At 38.4% G+C, this 18838-nt stretch overlaps 1 protein-coding gene across 1 annotated transcript; it reads left to right on the forward strand.

The window, feature by feature from the left end:
• Positions 1–558: 558 nt before the first annotated feature.
• Positions 559–3186, forward strand: LOC144998144 (heptahelical transmembrane protein 1-like). The gene is made up of 4 exons (XM_078957959.1): positions 559–1025; positions 1864–1956; positions 2127–2175; positions 2252–3186. The coding sequence occupies exons 1-4, from the start codon at positions 577–579 to the stop codon at positions 2921–2923; spliced, it is 1263 nt and encodes a 420-aa protein (XP_078814085.1). The 5' UTR covers positions 559–576; the 3' UTR covers positions 2924–3186.
• The last annotated feature ends 15652 nt before the right edge of the window (positions 3187–18838 follow it).

Here is an 18838-nt window from a genome sequence, read left to right on the forward strand (position 1 = left end):
TTTTAACACTCAAAATCGGTCTTACTAAAAAAGTTAAAAAAATTACAATAATTAAACACAATATTTAAAACTTACGGAGTTTAATACAAAATTACCAAGTTACAAACCGATATGATATTATATAATAAATAATAAATCTAAAATATTTGAAAATATATAGCTTGCATATTTGACGTTGACTATAAACGTTGATAGCCTGATAGGAGGAGCCAACGTTGAAAAATTTATTGATGACCTAAATTATACATCATTTTCCTTTTCATAGAAAAAAAAGTATTACAGAAATTTACAGAAATAATTATCTTAATTATATATATCTATATTTAAATACCTAAAAAATCATAATATGACTATCCCTCATTATTTATTTATTATTATTATTTTGTTTATAGAATCGATTTACAATAAAAAAAATACACGACTGATTGATATTTAATAAAATTAAAGTTCTAAAATAAATAATTATTTCTTTTTGCTTACCTTTTGTTAATAAAATACTATTTTAATTTCTACTTTTTCTTTTTTCCTTTTCAGTTTGAATTCAATTTGGTTGTTTGTATTTTTAGGTAACCTTCAATGTTCTTGTTGCCAGCAGTTGCTCACAATTGCCTTAAATACCACCATCTTCTCCTCTCAGCAGACAAACACAATTCAATCGGTTATCGATCGATTCCATTTCTGAATTTGGGATTACTCTACATTTGGGTTTCTGTTCTACAAACTGAAAACATGGTTGAAAATGAAGGGTCTATCCGGATGCGGAAATCTAGAGAGATCGCGGCCACAGATGATCAAATTTCACATGAAAAACCCCAATTCTCAAATAACAAGAATCAGAAGGCGAAGAAGAATCAAAAGACCAAAACTGAGACGCAAAATCCGTATCCATTATTGAGATTTGAAGAAGCGCCAGAGTACATGAAGGATAACGAGTTTATTTTGGATTATTACAGAGCTGATTGGCCCCTGAAACAAGCTCTTTTCAGCTTATTTCAATGGCACAATGAAACCCTAAACGTATGGACGTAAGTATCATCTTTCTTTCTCTCTCTCTCTCTCTCTCTCTCTCTGTATCTCTCTCTCTCGGTGTGTCTATCATTAATCTTCAAAATTTGGGGTTTTTCAATGATTCTCTTATGTTGTGAGCTTAAATCGTTACTACTTTATATGTATAAATTGTGGGTTTTTTAATGAATTGCATCTCTGTTGAGTTTTGAGAACATGAATAGGATCGAAATTTTGCTGGGACATGATTAATACCTCAGAGAGCTTCAATGGGTTTGATTCTGTAACAAGTGTAGTACAATGTGCATAAAAACTTGTACATTTTTACCATCATCCCCCTCTGAATTTTTCTTGAGTTGGAGCTTTAAACATTTGTTGACTTTTTACGCGTAAGCTGTCAATCACTCATTTGCCTCTCTGTCTAATCAAGCAAGTTTAAAATGTGTTTCTTGATTTCTTCTGTAGCAATCATTGTATCATATGCTTTATGACTTACATTGTTCAAAAAGACCATAACCTTTTTTCATTAATTTCAATTAGGGTTCATAATAAAACCGTTTACAAGTTACAACCATGCTAGTGATTTACCTTTCTGTTCTACCTATTTATGGGTTTTTATCTTTTTCATAATGCCAGCGATTTAGATAAACATTTTTATCCTTAAATACCCCTGATCCATCTTTCTGTCCATGAAACAAATCTAGAGGTTACATAACTTATAAGGGTAGAAACGTAATCGAGCTTCATAACAGTTAAATAAACTAATATGTGCAAAAATCTTTAAAGAAACTAACATTATGAATCAAAGATGTTACAACTTACAACTAGTATTAACAATTTGCTTGTTTTCTTATTCAGACACTTAATTGGATTCATTTTCTTTGTGGGATTAACAATTGCAAACTTGATGCCTGTTCCTCAAGTCTCAGATTTGCTCAATATATTAACATGGTATGTAAAGATTCTTTCTTTTCCACTCAAGATTCCTCTTTTAATTTCTATTACACTTCACCACATGTTTCTCCTTTTTATTCAATAAAGCTTGATTTTTTTTTGACGATTTGTAGTTTTACATTTTGGCATTAATCATGAAATGAGCTTAATTTTATTCAAATTTGCAGGTCTTTTCCATTAAATCCAGGTTCAAACGCTTCAAATAATTCCATAATGGTAAGTATTTATATAACCATTTGACTACAAAAGTCAACATTTTTATCGAGATACTAAATGAATGAAGTGATTACAGGATACACCAAAACTCATAGACTTGAAGCAAGGATCACCGCTAGAAATGGACATATCGCCACCACTACTGGCGGCAACACGGTGGCCATTCTTTGTATTCTTGGGCGGAACCCTATTCTGCCTCCTCTCCTCCTCCACCTGCCACCTCTTCGGGTGCCACTCCCACCGGCTGAGCCTCCAACTCCTCCAGCTAGACTACATTGGAATCGCAGTCATGATCATCACCTCTTTCTTCCCACCGATCTACTACATCTTTCAATGTTCTCCACACTGGCAATTTATCTACCTAGGTGGGGTCACCATCATGGGTGGATTTACGATTATAACCCTGTTATCCCCCGCTCTCTCAACTGGAAAGTTTCGACCTTTTCGTGCTTTTCTGTTCATGGCGATGGGTCTTTTCGGGTTATTACCTGCGATTCATGGTACAATGTTGAATTGGAATGAACCATATACGAAGTCAACTTTGGTGTATGAGTCAGCAATGGCGGCTTCCTATTTGATTGGAACTATGTTTTATGTTTGTCGGATCCCGGAAAGATGGAAACCGGGTTGGTTTGATTTGGCGGGTCATAGCCACCAAATCTTTCATTGTTTTGTGATTTTGGGTGCGTTGTCTCATTATGGTGCGGCTCTTGTGTTTCTTGAATTCCGAGGTCAAGTTGGGTGTTAGTGGGGGTCAACTTTGGTCAATAGCCGTTTAATTTAATTCATGTTTTATGACATATATTGTTGTCTTAAAACACTGGTTAATATGTTTTGTATTGTTTCATATGTTTTACCATAAATTTGTTCTATGTTTTGTAACATTAAAATTTAAAGGGATGTCATGTAAAATTTAAAGGGATGCCAAGTGAATAGAGAGATTTTTTCATTTTATCTGTTTATTTTGTATATGAAAAAGACATTGAAATATTGGATATATTTTTACTATTGTAGGGCTAAGCTTTGTTTTATTTTTAAGGGTGGATTTCGTTCATCTCTTTATAAACTTTAAAATACCATATGACATTACTAAAGCTATTTCAAATATATTCTTCATAATTATCCTTGAAAACTCATCAACATTGAATGATGATTGATTCTTATATTTGGTAATAAAAAGAATATGAGTTCTATAAAACCCAAGTTACTGGTCTCATAGCAATGCCTTGATTAAATATTGTTCTTTTGAATAATTATCTTCATAATTTGAATTTTGTTTAACCTAAACATATGATCGAAATATCATATTCAGATGATGATCACATTATCTATTAAACAAATCCAAGCTATTCATCAATTTCAAAAACCTTCTTCTCCTCCCAACCCTAACACAGGTGTGCATCAGGAATAGGTTTTTTTATAAAAAAGCAAAAAAGAAATCAGACCGTTTTTTTTTTAGAATTGGTTAGGTTAAAACCGAACCACGGATTAGAAATAAGATTTTATAAGAAACTGAAACCAGTTTTTTTTCCTTCAAAAATAAAAGGAGTCGGTTTTCTAACAAAAAAGTTGGATTTTAGACATTTTTATTTAATAAAAACTAAACTGATTATAACGGAAACCAGTAGTTGTACCCCTCTGGACTCTAGTTGGAGTAGTTGTAACCCTCTAGGCCTCTAGTTGGAATACCTGGTTCAACTTGGACCTAAAACAGTACATAAAACATAGGCCAGGCCCATATTCGTCCTTGAGCCCATACTTAGACACATTCAGAGCAAAGCAACCTCGTTTCATCAGTAATAATAAAGTGCTTGGTAGTAAAAACCTACCTTTTTTTTTTTCTACGTGAAAGTATGCAACAAAAAAAAGCAATGTAAAGAAAACCTTTGTATATCATATAATTCAAAAGTTTAAATTAAATATACACAATAATGTTTTCCACTTCCGCTTACAAGTTTAGAGTTTCAAATTGGTTGGAATGCTCGTTTTTTTTTTCTTTGGTTGTTGCTTCTATATTTTCCTTCTGTTTTGTTTTGGTTAAACATTCTTGTACTCTTGGTGGGTGGTTTTTTTTTGTTTTTCATGTTTTCCTATCTCACTTCTTTTGTAATAAAATATTCCCCCATTTTGAGGGTTGACACACTTGAAATATATATATATATATATATATATATATATATATATATATATATATATATATATATATATATATATATATATATATATATATATATATATATATGCTAGATTCATTTAAGACGAGTCAATATTTGTGAGACTGTGATATTACCATTTTTTCTATTGAATGATTTTAATATTTTATTTAGAAAAAATGTAATATATGTAATATTTTAATATTTTAAAATATTATTGTTAACCCATTTTATATTGATATATTCTAAAAATATATAATGTTAAAATATTATATATATTATATTTTTACAAACACTAGAATACTAAAATATTTAATTAAAAAATTAATATCACGGTGTATATATATATATATATATATATATATATATATATATATATATATATATATATATATATATATATATATATATATATATATATATATATATATATATATATATATATATATAGAGAGAGAGAGAGAGAGAGAGAGAGAGAGAGGTTCAAAAACAAACTTAGTTAAAGAGAGAACCAAAAAAATTAATTATTAATAATCATATCAGTGTAAGCTTCTTATGATCAAATGAAATTGTTCATATGTAATCGCAATTTGACATATATTCATCTTTATTAGAGTTATATAAATTTCACACGAGCAATACACAAGATCTATAAGTGGAACTATATAATAAACCATGCACTTACTAAATGCGTAGTGAATTTATCCAATATATTTATTGAAAATATGGAAAATACAAATATAACTTAAAATAAACTTAAAATTTATGGACTTAGGGTTTGATCTTATGTCCTTTTTAGCTATGCAAATGTGTAAAGTTAGAGACTTTATCACTTATAATGTTCATTAGGTCCAGATATGAGAATCGGATGTTTAGTCCTTGTGTATTAAGAGCTTAATGTGAAGTTGAAAAACCAGCGTAATTGTAATGTCTCAAAATTCAAGACCAATTTTTTTTTTTTTTTTTTTTTTAATTAGGTTATTATAAAACCAAAAGTATAAGAAAACATCCATAACAACATCCCACATCAAAACCAAAGTGTCAATAATCAAAACATGTTATCATAAACAATATCAGAGTGTAATCCCAACGATCTCATGTGCAGAAAACATAGTGTGATGCGCTGCGATCGAGCCTACTCTTTTCCTTTGAAAACGAAGTACCTGAAACCAAAATTGAAAACCGTAAACACGAAGCTTAGTGAGTTCCCCATCATACCACATACCATACAATAACATACTACCAAGCTTATCCGGGTGCTGGCCTACCCCTTCGGTCTTTTTCAATCACCATCGAGCATATTTGGGTGCCGGTCTACCCGTTCGGTATCTTTCAAACGGTAACTGCCTATCGTACCTGGGTATTGCCTACCCTTTCGGTCTCTTTCAACCGGTAATTGCCGAGCATATCTAGGTGATGGCCTACCCCTTCGGTCCTTTCGACTGGATCAGGGGACTATTTCACCCCTACCACTACCACATAATGTACTAGCATATAAACATAAAGCATATACTGCCTAGCATATCTAGTTGTTGGCCTACATCTTCGATCCTATCGACCGGATACTGGACTGTTCCTTACTATCACTATCACATAATATTATACCATGCCAGCACATAAAACATAACAGATAGTGGCATACCGGAAAATTATCACAAAGACAATCATCTACAAACAACTCCTACTAGTGGGCCAACATTGTGGCCTTAGAACCACTTCTAATGGAAGGCAAGTCACCTCGCACTGCTGAAGCTCTCTGCAGGAATCCTTTACTGTTGTCCTTGCAACTCATCGTGCTATCAATACCAAAATATCACCCAATTAGCAATTGGGTTCCAACCATAATCCATAATCCATACTTGGGTTAAGATGACCATTTTACCCTAGGTCCAACATAATACTTAACTAAGGCCCAAGTCCAAAATCAATAAAATTCATCAAGCCCATTAATGGCCTAATTCTCTAAATTAGGCCAAACCCTTACTTGGGACTACCCATGATAACCATTCCATACTTCATACCCCTCAAGGGTCAATCCTGGTTAAAGTCCAAGTCAAAGTCAACTCTCTGGTCAAAGTCAACATTCTGGTCAAAAGTCAACATTATGGGTTGACTAAACTAGTTGAGTTGGTCTATCAACTCGTCGAGTTCCATTTATCAGAAAACTATGAAATCGCGATCTAACCCGACGAGTTCTTCCACAACTCGTCGAGTTTCTCCTATGAGCATTGGGACTTTTCCATTCAGCTTGTTGAGTCCTTTCTTGGATTCGTCGAGTCCTTCCTTTACAGAATCAGGACTTGCTCATAACTCGTCGCGTTCTTCATTGAAATCATCGAGTTCTTTCATCTTCAACCCCAAAAACCATGTCCAACTCATTGAGTCATCTCCCAGACTCAACGAGTTTACTCAGAACCAAAAAAGGTTGGGGACCATGACCAGACTCGCCGAGTTATATAAACAACTCGTCGAGTCCCCTATATTCTAAATCCATACAGTCTATTTTATTTGGGTTCAATGCATCCAAAACATAGATCTTGTTCCCTAGGGTTGATATATCATGTCAAGTTTCTAACTTTATGTGCATTCATGGGTTATATTTAGCTCAAGAAGCCCTAAAAAGTGGTTTAGAAGATGCATGGGACTCCCATGGCCATAAAGTTGGCAACTTTATGCCATGGAGTCCCTAAAAGACTCTAGATCTGAAGTTATTACCCTAAAACATGCTTTCATCCATGAATGGTTCCAAAATGGCTCCTTAAAGCCCTAAACTACTCCATGAAGAGGTGAATGGACAAGGTATATACTTTACGCCTCAAATGAACTGGAAATGAAGTTCTTCTTCTGGATCCAAAGCTCCTTCCTTCAAATAAGCACTTCAAGCTTCCACTCCTTCAAGAAAATAATAAAGAATCACTCATTTTTCACTCACACACACTCACAAGGCTCAAATTCATGAATTAGGGTTTGCTGGACAATGGGAGGCGATGAGGGAGGCCATAATAGGGAGTTAAGGTATTCAAATTGGGTGCCAAACCCTTAAAATTAGGGTTTCATTATGGCAGTCCTACTCGTCGAGTCGGGGTCCCCAACTTGTTGAGTAGACTTCGCCACCCGCATCCAAAACCATTCCTAATCAACGAGTTCGGGCCTCCAAATCGTTGAGTCCCTTCACAAAAATGAATAAATTTGAGAAGTAAATACTCCCCATGAATCGGGTGTTACAAAAAATCCCCCACTTATTTTAGACTTCGTCCTCGAAGTCTTCTACGGTTACCTTCCCTGGAAACTGCTCACGCACCATTCCCGTGGCTACCGCCATCTACGCTGAACTAACTGATGCTCTTTTGTAACACCTTATTTATTTATGAGATAAATAAATAAATTAATGAACGAATAGTAGACCTAAAATAAATAATTATATATCAAAGGATGGTCTCGAAGAGATAATTGTCACAAATTTAGAATTCAGGGGTTAAAAGTGTAAGTTTCGGATTGGTTTCGTGAATATTTATGAAGGCAGTGACTATGGGGTAATTATTGGAACTTAAGTTGAAAAGAATGAGAGGAAGAGGGACTAAAAATGTTAATATGGCTGAAGTTTGATCATTTGACTTAAAATTGAGAAGAATTTGGAATGCTGAGGGCTAAAGAGTAAATTCTGGATCAAATATAAAAAGGATTTGTTGAGGGAGGGGTTGTTTTGTTAAATTTGGACTTAATTTGTACAGGTTTCAGGAGGTAGGGAACAAATGGTAAATGCTGGTATTTAATTGGAAAGAGTAATAGATGGAGGGACCAATTATGTGATAATGGGATAAATCTTAAGTATTGGGGTATATAACCCGAACCCCATAGGTTATCATACCCTAACCCTAACAAAACATCACAACCGCCATCTTTCCCCCAACCGGCCGCCACCCTCCTTCCTCGTCACCGGTCGCCACCTTGTCCGTTCAGCCGGTCAGTCGTGGTTGCCAAAATGGATGTCGTCCCTGGTCGAAGGCGTTGCCACCGATGAGACCTGTCAACCGTACAACACCATCACCGCTCCAATCATCGGCAAGGATCGTGAACGTCTCACCGCCGCTGCTGTTGCTACTGTTCCATCGCCATCGATGGTGAGCGGTGGCTGTTCGTTCCGATGCTTGCTGCTGCGGTTCCGACGTCAACTCCAACTGCTTCTTTTCGATCGACTGCCACCCTATCCATTTTCTGCGTCGTCCGCCGCCGGCCTCAACCATCGTTAACTGCCGCTTTTGTTTATTGTTGCTGCTATAGCTTGTGTCGTAGCCCCTTCCTCCTTCTTCGTTTGTTGCATCTCAAGCCACAGCCACCGTGTGTGGGTGGTTGTGGGTGTATTGTTAGTGGGTGCGTTTTTGGATTCAACTTGATGTTTGTGGGTTATGTGTTGGTGCTATAAGACGAGAGGTGTATGTGTGCGGGTCTTTTTGGCTGGAAAAGCCACCACCACTATTGTGAGGTGGTGGTTCCCACCATGTGCCACCATGTGTGTGTGTTATGTTGGTTAGGGTGTGTGTTACTTTTGGTATTTCATTGTAAATTGTAAAAGAAAAATGGAATAATGAGAAAGAAACCCTAACCACCACCGTGAGGTGGTGGCTGTCGCCTCCTACCGCCACCGGCCGCCATGTCGGGTGGCGGTGTGCCTTGTTTGGAACGTGACCCGTTTGGAATGGTTGGACAAAGGGATTAAAACCCTAATGGGTCCAATAAGCCCTATATGGCCTAAAAGCCCAAACATGTGACTAATGGGCCTAGTGAAACCCTAATGGGCCTAAAGAACCTTAGATGGTTAAAAGACCTAGCTATTAGGCCTATAGGGCTAATATGGGTTGGAAACCCTAATTAGGGTTTGGAAAACCCTAATGCCATGAAACCCTAATTTGGTACTTATCGGGACCGCATCAGAATTATTTAATGAACTTAAAATATTAATTAAAAATCATTGCAAATTAACCTAAGGCCACGTGGGACTTAAAGGATTAAGTCCTTAATGGGTTGAGTGAGAAACACTTAACCCTAATTGTCATTTTATGTGAAAGCCTAATCTCACTTGGGCCTTTCTATTAGGCTTTGGTGATTGGGATAATAATGGTCCGTCCAAGAACAAGCAAATGGGCTAGAAAATTTTAATGGGCCTAGGGTAAGGCCCATAAGGGGTTTGGGCCATAGTTGGGCCTTTATGATTATGAAATTTTGGGCCATTAGAAATAACAAATGTTGGACTGGACTTTTTGGTTGTGCCTTAGAATAAGGGAACACAAAGGTTTGGGCCCAATTTGGAAAATTGGGCCATATTTTGGGCTTTGACTCATAGTGGAATTTTGGGCTTTTTGATTGGGCCTTGGGCTTTGATCAAGCTAAGTTAGGGGTAATGTAGTAATTACCCCAAGTATGTACGTATGGTTATGAGTTGGAACCCAATTATTAATTGGGTGTTATTTTGATGTTGACAGTTCGGGAACCTGTCATCCAGTAGCCGAGATTGTGTCTACGAGACTTTAGCAGTGTGAGGTGAGTTACCTTCCAGTAGAAGTGGGTCTAAGGCACCAAGGCCAGCCCACTAGTAAGAGTTATAGTAGAGATAATTGTCTTTGTGATAATTATCTGGTATGTTGTTATCTGTTATGATTATGTGCCAATATGCTATGATGTTATGTGTTATGTGGTAGGAGGGGTAGGTTATACCCCAGTACCGGTCGAAAGGACCGAAGGGGTAGTTAATACCCAGTTACGTTAGACAGTTTATGATATATGTGTTATGTTATTATGTGGTAGTAGTAGGGGTGAAATTGTCCCTAGTTACCGTTTAAAAGATACCGAAGTGGAGGCCAGCAACTAGATATTCTAGGTAGTTACGGGTTGAAAGATACCGAAGGGGAGGCCAACACCCAAATATGATAGGCAGTTACCGGTTGAAAGATACTTAAGGGGAGGTCAACACCCAGATATGCCAGGCAGTTACCGGTTGAAAGATATCGAAGGGTAGGTAAGCACCCATATATGCTAGGCATTATGTGTTTATATGGTATGTTGTATGATGGGGGAACTCACTAAGCTTAGTTCTTATAGTTTTTAGTTTTGGTTTTAGGTACTTCATTTTCAAAGGAAAGGAGCCGGCTCGATCGCAGCGCATCACACTATGGTTTTCCACACATGAGATCTTTGGGATTACACTCTAATATTTTTTATGATAACATGTTTTGATTATTTCTACTTTGGTTTTGGCATGACATGATATTATGGATGTTTTCTTATACTGTTGGTTTTATTATAACTTATTTAAAAATGAAAATTTTGGCGTTGAATTTTAGGATGTTACATCTTTATGGGACACAGATGTCACTATGAACCAGTCTGAATTCTCACAGCCACCCTGTACGATGCATAACCTTGGCCGTCCGTCCAATCATTGGAAGGACCACTATACTTGGCCTACCGTCCCACCTCTTAGATAAGTATGTCACTCTCTGGAGGTGAAGTCTCAAGAACGCTTCAATCGTGATGAATCCTAGGTATACTGCCCTCACCAACAACCGACACCCCATCCTGAATCCCATGAGTGCTTACTCCTGACATTCGGAGGGGTATAACCATTACCCTGTGTAGTCCATGGCCTTTCCTAGGTAATTGAGAATAATCAATAAGACCCCTTTCCTGTCTCTACATAGGATAAATCTTCCATCCCAATCGCAAAACCACCTTTTGCATTTCCAGGTTCTAAACCTTACATTGGTCTGTCTCCCCGACAGACCGCCCATGCTGAAATGGTATCATATCAACTTTCTACAAATAACTGATCCCTAATCACTCCCAGTGCCGGTCATCTCGGCCTTACCCACCCAGGGATTTCACTCACCATGTCCAGATGCCGAATACCCAACTCGGCGTACGGATTAGATAATCCTTCGAGTATAAGGTTCATCTCTGCAACAATTAGACTCATACGAGAGCTTCACACCAGGATCAAACCAATTACTATTATTTAATCCCATGGTAAGTGTCTTAACTTCACACAATCAACCAGTTACTCGTCTATACCTGAAATCCTAAGATACTAATACCACCAAGCATATCTGGGTGTTGGCCTCCCCTTCGGTCTATTTCAACCGGATACTGCCGAGCATATCTGGGTGCTCGACCTGCCTCTTCGGTCTATCCCAACCGGATATTGTCGAGCATATCTAGGTACTCGACCTGCCCCTTCGGTCTATCCCGACCGAATATTGCTATCTGAACTCTATCAACACCGATTACTGTGCTAAGCTGAATCCTACGAACTAAACTGTGGTCCTACCTTATATCCGGTCTCTCATGACCTATCAACATGCAATTCCAACACATTGTGGTCCTTGACCATCTTTTGAACAATCTGCATTGGCTTAAACCATCTAAAGAAATCCGTGAGCAGTTCATAAATTCACTAAAGTCTCGTCGCTGAACCGATATCGGTGAATGCTACGGATGCACGTGCAGACTTACATTACTTCTAACATTATTTTCCAACCTTGTAAATGCTACGGCTACACCGCAGACTTACAACACTTCTAACACCATCTATCAATCATGTGGATGCTACAGCTAAACCGCAGACTTACAACACTTCTAACATTGTCTATCAATCATGTGAATGCTACGGCTACCTGTAGTCTTTCAACACTTCCTACTGACCCAACCTGGGCCCATGATCCTACCGCTAATTCACCAATCCGAAAACTTCCCAAATTTGAGCACCTGCATGGTCTCATGACCCAAACTAAACTCATGTCTGATCGGAATATACAACCCAGTTACTTATCCTGTTATCAGCCATCACGAGAGTGCAATCTCAATGTTAGGAAGTTCTCTGAACTCCCAACTCACACAATCGTCTGTCCAGACAGCCACTTGAGCTGCCTCTACTCCCCCTTTTGGGGATGTGAAACTCATCTTGGTTTCACACCCATTTCTTCTCCTGAATACCTGATGAGTTCTCCCCCACTTAGATTCGACTAAGTCTTCACAACACACAAGATTGGAAAGATTCCTAATCCTTCTTACTATCCAATGATCGACCTGCTGGCATCCGATGCTTAGCAATACAAGCATTCTGCTACTAGCCATTCTCAATGATCATCCAACTCCTGAAACACTGAGAGATACTCTTGTAGTCACAATTTGTATGATAACCCAAATTGCCTCCCATGAGTTTACACCAATTCCCTAAGTTTTCATGCTGGGGCTAAAGCCATATTCCTGCTTGAATTGACGAATCCTCATCCTGATTTCCATCTTCGAAGGACCTCTGAGTCCTAGCCATCTGAAGCTCATGAGAATGTAATACTCCCTTAACATTTATAATGATTAATCACCCATGCACTGATATTACCATCTCTCTCTGCTACCGCTCCCCTCTTAACATCTATGGTATGGAACTCCCAAGGTTGTTCCATAGACATCTGTTGATCGTAACAGATTGGGGATGGAACAACTGAATCTGGACCTTACTGGAGAGTTACCCTGCTAACCCTTACCAAAAAGTCTCCAAACCATATAATGCATTGCTTCCCTCATAGACACTGAACAACAACCAGGACACGCAGGACCCTCCAAGCTTGCTATAAGAGAAACGACTCTTTACAAAATCATTAATGACTCATGATATACAATTGGCATATAACGTTTCTTGGAAATATATCCCATACACAAGTAGAGAGAGGTAATCCAAAATATACTCTTACCTAAAACTGATGCAAGAAAGCAACCACAAGATACAAATAGAACCGAAAGGAAGCAAAAGATATGTACTTGCTCTATCGCCTGAGGACACCCTGAATCTCTCTCCATGTCAAAGTACCTACGAAGAAACCTAAGCTGCTCTGACCACTGAGCAGGTGTAATTCGCTCTGATATGACCTGGATGATGACAATGATGGCATAACTCTACTTTTATTGTGCACTCTTGGCGTTTGTGACCCTTCCATCCACAACTACTGCACTTAGATCTGTTGTGCACATCCTCCTGTGTCCCCTCATCCTTCGTGCAACCATTTCGACCCTTCAGATCTTTAACACAAGCTACGGTAGTGTCTAACTGCTTAGACCGTCGAACCAGACCAAAAGCCTGCTTCCTCTTCCTCACCTGAGTATATAAACCATTCTCATAATCTCGAGTTATCCTGACTACTCCATCCATAGTCTGAAAAACTATTATCTAACCCTGGAACTTAGCGGTCAGCCTATCAGTGACACGCCCAATGATGTTGGGTAACTCCTTGCGTACGGCTCATGAAACCACCACAACTATCCAATCCTGTAGTGAAATCTCCTGAAGATGAGGTGCATAACCCACCTCTGATCCCAGATAACAAGGGCTATCAACAAGATCCTCCTTCATGAAGGATTCCAGGGATCCAATAATATTGGGCTCCAGATTAGCCCCCAGCTGCCCCACAACGATCTCGGCCCGAAAGGCCTCGAGGCGACTATCCAAAAGCTCCAAAATCCCCTCCTTGACCGAACCGAAGATCACAGGAGTCTGATCAATGATGCTGTACATAATCTCAGCTGAAATAAACTCTCTCATCCAATCATCAAGCTGCTCGACTCCAAAGCTTGAGCCAGATCCCTCATCAGCACCCGAACTGCCAACTGGTATCTCACGCAGTGTCACCATGCTGAAAACATACCATAACATCCATCCGAATACTCACTGTATATTGAAGGATCACACACTACAAGCTCGTTGGTCTTATCTCGGCCTTCCTTGACTCGAGTACAAATCCTCTGCTTTCAGTAGTATGGGCCCCTACTACCTTCCACATCTATCCGTATTTTCCTCAAAGATTGCCTTGACTCCACCAAGTCCCTTTCACTTATATCGCTCCCAGCACTAATTCTATCCTAGGATACCAACCCCAACCCAGTCCTCAGCTGCTGAAGGACTCCTCATAATGCTAATTAGCTACTTCATGAATACCATCACATGTGACGATGCTAGGATAATCCTTCAAGTAAAGGACTCATCCCTACAATGGTTAAGACTTAGACGAGAGTTGCGCAATAGGGTCAAATCCATCCCTCTGATATTTTTCAACCCTTATCACATGTGATTTAGCGTATTCACTTAGTAGCTAACTCCCATCAACTCAGAGTCCCACAAAGCACAAAGCAAGCAACATTTAGACAATGGAAAATCTAACCAACATACTCCAATCAAACCATTCCTCCCTCTAATCAAGAATTTGTACTAGCCTGAAATTCTAAAGCTCATACAATCAAGCATAACCTAAATAGGTCATCTTATCACTGAACGATCAGTTCTAACATGCAAGTCTATAAGCACATACAATAGGCATATAAGGCAACCCTCCTAGATCCTTAGCCATAATCTAGCGTGCAGTTCACATATTCTCAATTCATATCATAACATAACATTAAATAACATGTATGTGTATCTTGGGGAAAACTTACTTGAGCTCGGCCGATTGCACGCATCACATACCTTGTTCTTTTCAAAATTATTTTCTCCTTTCAAATTCTTTTCCAAAATTCTTTTTATAAAATGATTTTTCTTTTGAAAAATTTCATAGCAAGTCCTTAGTTTGAGTCCAGACACACCTAAGAATGTGTGCGAATCCCTTAAATCAAGGCTCTGATACCAACTAGTAACATCCCAAAATCCAAGACCAAACATTTCTTTTTTTAATTAGGTTATTATAAAACCAACAGTATAAGAAAACATCCATTATAACATCCCATGTCAAAACCAAAGTTTCAATAATCAAAACATGTTATCATAAACAGTATCAGAGTGTAATCCCAAAGATCATATATACAGAAAACATAGCGTGACACGCTGCGATCGAGCCGACTCCTTTCCTTTGAAAACGAAGTACCTGAAACCAAAACTGAAAATCGTAAGCACGGAGCTTAGTGAGTTCCCCCATCATACTATATACCATACAACAACATACTACCAAGCATATCTGGGTGATGGCCTACCCCTTCGGTCTCTTTCAACCGGTAACCATCGAGCATATATGGGTGCCGGTCTACCCGTTCGGTATCTTTCAACTGGTGACTGCCTATCGTACCTATGTATTTTCCTACCCCTTTGGTCTCGTTTAACCGGTAACTGCCGAGCATATCTGGGTGCTGTCCTACCCCTTCGATCCTTTCGACCGGATTCGGGGACTATTTCACCCCTACCACTACCACATAACGTACTAGCATATAAACATAAATCATATACTGCCTAACATATCTAGGTGCTGGACTACCCCTTCGGTCCTATCGACCGAATACAGACTATTCCCTACTATCACTATCACATAATATTATACCATGCCAACACATAAAACATAACAGATAGTGGCATACCGGAAAATTATCACAAAGACAATCATCTACAAACAACTCCTACTAGTGGGTTGATATTGTGGCCTTAGACCCATTTCTACTGGAAGGCAATTCACCTCGCACTACTGAAGCTCTCTGCAGGAATCCTTTGCTGCTGTCCTTGCAACTCCTCATGCTATCAATACTAAAACATCACCCAATTAGAAATTGGGTCCCAACCATAATCCATAATCCTTACTTGGGTTAAGATGACCATTTTACCCCTGATTCAACATAATACTTAACTAAGGCCCAAGTCCAAAACTAATAAAACTCATCAAGCCCATTAATGGCCCAATTCTCCAATTTGGGCCAAACCCTTACTTGGGACTACCCATGATAACCATTCCATACTTATACCCCTCAAGGGTCAATCCTGGTCAAAGTCCAAGTCTAAGTCAAAGTCCAAGTTAAAGTCAACTCTCTGGTCAAAGTCAACATTCTGGGTTGACTCAACTAGCTGAGTTGGTCTATCAACTCGTCGAGGTCCATTTATCATAAAACTCTGAAATCGCGATCTAACTTAACGAGTTCTTCCACAATTCGTCGAGTTTCTCCTATGAGCATTGGGACTTTTCCATTCAGCTTGTCGAGTCCTTTCTTGGAATCGTCGAGTCCTTCCTTTACAGAATCAGGACTTGCTCATAACTTGCCGCGTTCTTCATTGAAATCATCGAGTTCTTTCATCTTCAACCCCAAAAACCATGTTCAACTCGCTGAGTCATCTCCTAGAATCAACGAGTTTACTTAGAACCAAAAAAGGTTGGGGACCACGACCAGACTCGCCGAGTTGTATAAACAACTCGTCGAGTCCCCTATATTCTAAATCCATACAATCTATTTTAGTGGGGTTCAATGCATCCAAAACATAGATCTTGTTCCCTAGATTGATATATCATGTAAAGTTTCTAACTTTACGTGCTTGCATGGGTCATTTAGCTCAAGAAGCCCTAAAATGTGGTTTACAAGATGCATGGGACTCCCATGGCCATATAGTTGGCAACTTTATGCCATGGAGTCCCTCAAAGACTCTAGATCTGAAGTTATTACCCTAAAACATGCTTGCATCCATGAATGGTTCCAAAATGGCTCCTTAAAGCCCTAAACTACTCCATGAAGAGGTGAATGGACAAGGTATATACTTTACGCCTCAAATGAACTGGAAATGAAGTTCTTCTTCTGGATCCAAAGCTCCTTCCTTCAAATAAGCACTTCAAGCTTCCACTCCTTCAAGAAAATACTAAAGAATCACTCCTTTTTCACTCACAAGGCTCAAATTCACGAATTAGGGTTTGCTGGACAATGGGAGGCGATGAGGGAGGCCATAATGGGAAGTTATGATCTTTAAATAGGGTGCAAAACCCTTAAAATTAGGGTTTCATTCTGGCAGTCCTACTCGTCGAGTCGGGGCTCCCCAACTCGTCGAGTAGACTTCGCCACCCGCGTCCAAAACCATTCCTACTCGACGAGTTTGGGGCCTCTAACTCGTCAAGTCCCTTCACAAAAATGAATAAATTTGAGAACTAAATACACCCCATGAACCGGGCGTTACAATAATTACATTGGGTGTAATATGGGCTATGCTTAGCGTAGCCTGAATTTTTCCTATTTCCTATCAGAGGCTCTACGTTGGGCATAGAGCATGGTATACGTTGGTATTAGCACCACAAGGGTGATTTTTGGATAAAATGGATAGTAGGTCAAATAGAGTGGGTTCTAACTTTTGAAGGGTAAAATGGTCTTTCACCCCAAGTGGATAATATGTGAACCAAAACTCTCGAGTGTTGATTATTACCTTAATTTATGCTTATAGTCTTATTGTGTATCGATTAGTGTAGAGAGTTCCGGTGTCGACAGTTCAAGTGTGAGATTTATTTGTCTTCAGATTGAAGTGAGTCTTCTCACTATACTATGTAGGATGTTAGTTGTCTTTGTAACTCTTACATGTGTATGTTGGGCTGGTCTCATTTGCATGTTGGCTGAGTCCATTTATATGTATGTTGGGTTAGGCCCATTTGCATGTTGGGATGGGCCTATTTATATGTATGTTGGGTTGGGCCCATGGGTATGGTATGTAGTATTTTAGGGAACTCACTAAGCTTTGTGCTTACGATTTGTGGTTTAAATTTTTTTTTCCAGGTACTTCCAGTTCCAAAGAGAAAGGCCCAGCTTGACTGTACAACATCCCTTATGATTTCCGCACTGATTATTATTATTTTACTCTCATCGTTGTGATGCATTTTTACTATGATTGGCTTTGAAACTTTTGATGTATTAATTTTATGGTTATAAAAATGAAAATTTTATTAATATTTTTGGGACTTTACAAGTTGGTAATAGAGCCTTGTTTTGAGGGATTTAGGCACACTGTTGGGTGTGTCTGAACTCAAATTGAGAAATTGGTAATTTTTTTGAAAAAGAAAACAAGTTTTCTAAAGTGGTTTACAAAGAAAGGGGTGTGATGCGTGCAATCAGATGAGCTCAAGTAATTGATTCCCAAAATACTCATACCTAAGTATTATGATTAATATCTTGTTATGTGAATTACATGCTAGAGTAGGGCTAAGGATACCTTCAGGAATCGCATGATAGAATTGTCTGATTTATGTAATGCCTAGTAGCCTAAGAGGAATTGGGTGTTATGTGTTACTTGGAATCTATAATGGTTGAATTACCTACTAAGTGTATGTTTAAAAAAATTATATACGGTTAGGATCAAATATCCTTAGAATGATTGATTTAGCCTTATTTCTTGTTCCTTGTTTGGTTGTGGGCTTAGGATAGAATCATTATTCAACCATCTATCTTATCTTGTATTGTGTTCAATTTGCATGCATAAGGCAACCATCGGTGTTGGTAGAAGTTCCTTGTACTGCAAAGACTAATGAGATGAGGATTCCTAGGAGATCCTAGGGAGTACTTTTGTGGGGATTTGTATGTTGCTTAGCATAGGGCTTGTGTGATTTTCCTTAGTGGAGGAGTGACTTAGAGGAATCAAGATAGTTCTATAGGAAAGTACAGATAGGTGTAGAAGGTAATATTGGGCCCGTACTACTGAAATCATATGATATGTACTTGAGTCAAGGATGGTCTCGGGGATTCTAAGG

Source organism: Lactuca saligna, chromosome 5, assembly GCF_052625555.1.
Source record: "Lactuca saligna cultivar CGN05327 chromosome 5, ASM5262555v1, whole genome shotgun sequence".
NCBI classification, from domain to species: domain Eukaryota; kingdom Viridiplantae; phylum Streptophyta; class Magnoliopsida; order Asterales; family Asteraceae; genus Lactuca; species Lactuca saligna.

Bases quoted from the DNA above. Each gene is read 5' to 3' on its own strand.
- LOC144998144 (XM_078957959.1), top strand. From the start codon at position 577: ATGTTCTTGTTGCCAGCAGTTGCTCACAATTGCCTTAAATACCACCAT. The intron at 1,957-2,126 runs GTATGTAAAGAT...TCAAATTTGCAG, and splicing joins TTGCTCAATATATTAACATG to GTCTTTTCCATTAAATCCAG. The intron at 2,176-2,251 runs GTAAGTATTTAT...AAGTGATTACAG, and splicing joins CTTCAAATAATTCCATAATG to GATACACCAAAACTCATAGA.